The sequence below is a fragment of the Oryzias melastigma genome, linkage group LG3 (genome assembly GCF_002922805.2).
Source record: "Oryzias melastigma strain HK-1 linkage group LG3, ASM292280v2, whole genome shotgun sequence".
Lineage (NCBI taxonomy): Eukaryota > Metazoa > Chordata > Actinopteri > Beloniformes > Adrianichthyidae > Oryzias > Oryzias melastigma.
In genome coordinates this window covers 23,714,400-23,718,830 of record NC_050514.1, presented here as the reverse complement: position 1 = coordinate 23,718,830, position 4,431 = coordinate 23,714,400, and the positions used below count along the sequence as shown (strand labels likewise).

The 4,431-nt window shown below is 36.5% G+C and overlaps 1 protein-coding gene across 3 annotated transcripts in view; it reads left to right on the top strand.

The window, feature by feature from the left end:
- The window catches only part of sec11a (SEC11 homolog A, signal peptidase complex subunit), an 8,534-nt gene continuing 4,103 nt past the window's right edge, over positions 1–4,431 (top strand). Inside the window, exons 1-5 of one of the 3 annotated variants that reach the window (XM_024295979.1) lie at positions 1–79; positions 158–228; positions 708–817; positions 2,281–2,430; positions 2,596–2,715. In XM_024295979.1, the coding sequence (XP_024151747.1) occupies positions 178–228; positions 708–817; positions 2,281–2,430; positions 2,596–2,715 (431 nt within the window). In that variant the 5' untranslated portion in view covers positions 1–79; positions 158–177. Of the gene's footprint in view, positions 229–323; positions 459–707; positions 818–2,280; positions 2,431–2,595; positions 2,716–4,431 lie in introns of those variants that run through there. The other 2 variants (XM_024295978.1, XM_024295980.2) reach the window with 2 other exon arrangements.

Below are 4,431 nucleotides of genomic sequence, written 5' to 3'. Positions count from 1 at the left end.
CTCGTATCTCTAAGTGACACCTCAACACTGCCACGCGGGGGGCGGGACTTCCGGTGAAGCGCACCCGGAAGATTTGGATGCAAGTTACAGCGCTCGCCCGCGCATCTCTATGCTCATTATTTTAAATGTGTTATTGTAATTTTGCTTCTTTTTCTAGACCGTAGCATTAGCAGAAAAATGTTATCTTTAGACTTCCTCGACGACGTTCGTCGCATGAATAAGCGGCAGGTAGGAACCGTCTTGTCAGTTTCCGGTCGTGTTCTGACTGCCTCCTTCTTTGGCAGTGTAGCTGAATGCTAACGATAACTAGCCACCGAGTGCTTTTAACTGGACGGAAATTGGGCCAGTTTTGCGACTTTCAGTGTAAACACCATAGTGAACATGTCCCTTTTAAAATGCTCTTTAAAAGTGCTATAAGTATTGGGATGTTTTTAAAACATTTTGTGCAAGCATGAACTGTGAGTACACTTTAGCTAACTGTTGCCCTCTTTAAAACAAACAATAGAAATACACGGACCGTTAGTTTTATCACCATATGGTAAATATTAGCTTGCCAACAAATGTATTTTTATTGATGTAATATAACTCCCGAATCACTTCAGCAAATCTTGCTAGTTCCAGAATTCATTTTTAAAGAATGGGAAGTGTTCCGTGTGCAAAACGTGCAAATATGTGTCACAAAATGAATGACTGTCTTGTGTTTGCAGCTCTATTACCAGGTACTGAACTTTGGTATGATTGTTTCCTCTGCCTTGATGATCTGGAAGGGACTGATGGTTGTCACTGGCAGTGAAAGTCCAATAGTTGTTGTTCTCAGGTAATAATTTATTTATTTATTGTTTCTATTTTTATTGTGATTGTTTTTATTTTGTTTGTTTTACTTAGTTGTAAAGCACGTTGTGTTATTTTCCATGTGAAAAGTGCTCTATAAATAAAGATTGATTTGATTTGAAGAATGAAAATGCATGTGTTTAGCATATGCTAATGCTTTCTGTTACAGTTACTATTTTAGTCTCAGTTTTTGAGTTAGCACTGTGAATAAATATGGTCAAATTATTTGTCCTGTTCATGTATTTTCTTCTTTCAGTTACTAAACTTTATCAGATTATTTTTAATAAAAACTTTTCTTTGGGTCCATTTAAAGTCCCTCTCCAATCATCTTCTGATTTACTGTAAAAAATCATTCCCAGTTTTAATCATCATTATATAGTTTTTAGCCAAATTTAAAAACATGTGTCATTTTCTAGGACATAGTTTCTGCAGAGCGGTAGTTCATTAGAAATTTGCCTTTGAGTTGTAGGCGGGACTGTTAACATGCGCTAGCTTACAGCCCCCTCTCAATCCCAACCTAACATTACTGGTGCAACAAAAATGGCAAACAATGTTGGAGCTGTTTAGCCATACAGTTTTGAGCCAGATGTTACGTCAGATGAGGAAAATGAAGACGTGGATTTATTTGTCTGCAAGTGCATTAGAATGAAGCAGAGCAGGGATCCTGTGGCCCTCAGGTTGTAGCAGCTACAAGCTTTTTTTAAATAGCATTTTTTTATCTGCTCCTGATTCACAGTAATTTGAAGAAATAAATACTCAAATTAATTTTTAAAGATAATTCTTGAGGAAACTGCTACAAAAATATGTTAAAACCACCAAAAACTGGATTTTCATCAGAATAGGGCTTGAATACACTGTACCCTGAATCAGAAAGTGCTCATTAACAGCAGTGATGGGTTATATAACTGTCAGGATAAACTCATATTTCTAATGACTCCATTGGTTTTATCTCTGACAGTGTGTAGTATAAAGGGTAATACTTCTAGACAAATGTATTTTCTGAGGTAGCATTTGTGTATTTATTAGGAGGAAAATGGGTGCATTTTTCTTTGTCCAGCCTGGTTCAGGGAATTTTTATTTTTGCTGGACGGTTTGGCTTTAGTCTCCCTGTGTGACACGAGCTCTTGTGTTCCCTCCTCCTCTTCTCTGCTCACCACATTGTAGTTGAAGCACTAGGGAGTTTGTGTAGTTTGTGTTGTTTAATTACTGATGTCTCCATAACTTTGGTTGTATTTAAATTTTATTTATTTAAATTGCAACTAAAAACTCCTAACTTCTGAGATTCCTGGACACAGTCTGAAACAAAATTGGATTTGAAAACTATTGGGGACAACTGGTCAAATTTGACCTCTTTTGTAAAGGAGTTACACCGTATTTAATTAAAGTATATTGTCTTATGGTAACTAAGAGATACTTGCTAACTTTTTCTTTACCTGTTTTTAATTTCAGTGGAAGTATGGAGCCAGCATTCCACAGAGGAGACCTCTTGTTTCTCACCAATCGGGTAGAGGACCCCATCAGGGTTGGAGAGATTGTCGTGTTCAGGATAGAAGGCAGAGAGATCCCGATAGTACACAGAGTACTAAAGATCCATGAAAAGTAAATTTCAGATTACTATGTTTTCATTTTTGTGTGATAGATTCCCCAAATGATCTAGAGATTAGTTTCTTTGACATGTCAGTGAACACTGTCACAAATCATCATTTTATACAGAATAAGAAATGCAACATCTTTTGTTAAATCATGTTGAACTTGTGCTCACAGGGAAAATGGAGACATTAAGTTCTTGACCAAAGGAGACAACAATGCGGTGGATGACAGAGGGCTGTACAAGCAGGGCCAACACTGGCTGGAGAAAAAAGACGTGGTGGGACGAGCGAGGGGGTACGTAACTTCTCTGTGGGCAGGAGGGAAGAGGATAGGAACTAAGATTAGGTATATAATACTCACTAGTTACACCACAGATCTTTGATTTCAGGTGTGAAGAGGTTTTCCTTGTTTTCAAACCAACTCTTTCTTACTGCTTATTATAGGCAGTACTTATCTGTTAGATAATTAGGGTCAGGCATAACTTGAAAACCAGAACCAGATGGACCCTTTCTTATCCCTGATTTACACAAATATATATATTAAAACGTTTTTGGGAAATGTTACATAGTGGAGAGGCACAGTGTTGTGTCAACGCACAACACAAAATGTTTTAATAGCTAAATTTTAAATATTTGTTCTCAAAATTAATACAAGAAAACTTTTTAAAAGCCACCAATGAAGAAAAGGGTGAAATAAAATTGATGAGCAGTGCAAATTCTTTTTTTTGTGGTGGCAAAATATAATAAACTGAAATACTGAGATACATTATACTTTTTGCATAGTTTCCTTTCAATTAATATTGGTAAAAAAAAATTTTAGACCAATATTTTTAATCAATTTTGCAGGTTTCATATTGTGATTATCCTAATTTATGACAAGCTGTCATCCTCTTCCACTTTTAAGTCCAGTTATTTCCTTATAATAAAAGGAAGTAATTGCTTCAATTATTTATTGTTTTGGAGGCCTTTTCTCTAGGTGTCAACATTTCTCAAAGTGGCTTTTATTAAACTGAATTGGTTTCCACTGAGCGGTACGGTATGGTACTGTCCGGTTTAAGATTCAACCATTCAATGTTGTATGAGAGAACATTGCGGGCGGCGAAGAGGAATGCAGCCGCTTAATTTTGTCCTAACCTTCTGCCAATCAATGGGTTTCAGCTGTCGATCTATGCTAACCGGTCCATTCCGTTTTTATATGGAGCTACAACCAACGGGAGCCCAAAAATGATACAGTTGGGTCAATTTTATAATATAAACGCTCAAAAATACCAGACTGGACCATATTGCTCAGTGGAAACAAGGAATAAGTGTCTTAATAGGCAAGAGTAGAATACAAAATAAAAGAATACCTGCAGGGCATCCCCTCTTCTCTCAGTGGAACAAACTGGTGTCAGACATGAGTTTTGTCATTTGTGTCACTGAATAAACAAGTCAATTAGAAGGTAACCACTTTAGAAAAAGCTAAATGCTTCTTTATTGAAAAAGCTAAATGCTTCTTCATTAAACAAATCTTGAAAGAATGTGCTGTAAGTTATATGGATTACAGTAATTGATATCCCAAGTCATATCTTATAAATTGGGAAGTAAATCCCTCCTTTAGAAGAAGGTTTCTCAGCTTTAGCCCTTGTATATGTTTTTATTGACTTATGTTTCTGTAGAGATTGATGATCAGCTGAATGTGTGGGGATTAAGGAGCATAATGCAAAAAACATTCAGTTTGGTGGATTCTTGGGACTGGAGTTGAGAAACTGGTTGTGTCCAAATTCTCCCCCAATCTCTATATAGTGCGTTCGCCATTTTGTAGTGCTGTCCGAATCCACTAATTCCAAATCGAGTGCACTCGAAATTTCCCATAAGTCTTTACGAAAAACTAGCATACATCGATGGTCACTAGATTAGTGGATATAGACCACAATGCATTGCGGTCAAACAATTTTGAACAAAAAAAAACGTGTTTAAATGCAATATTTGAATAAACCATCCACATTTTTACCATCAGAACACATCAGAG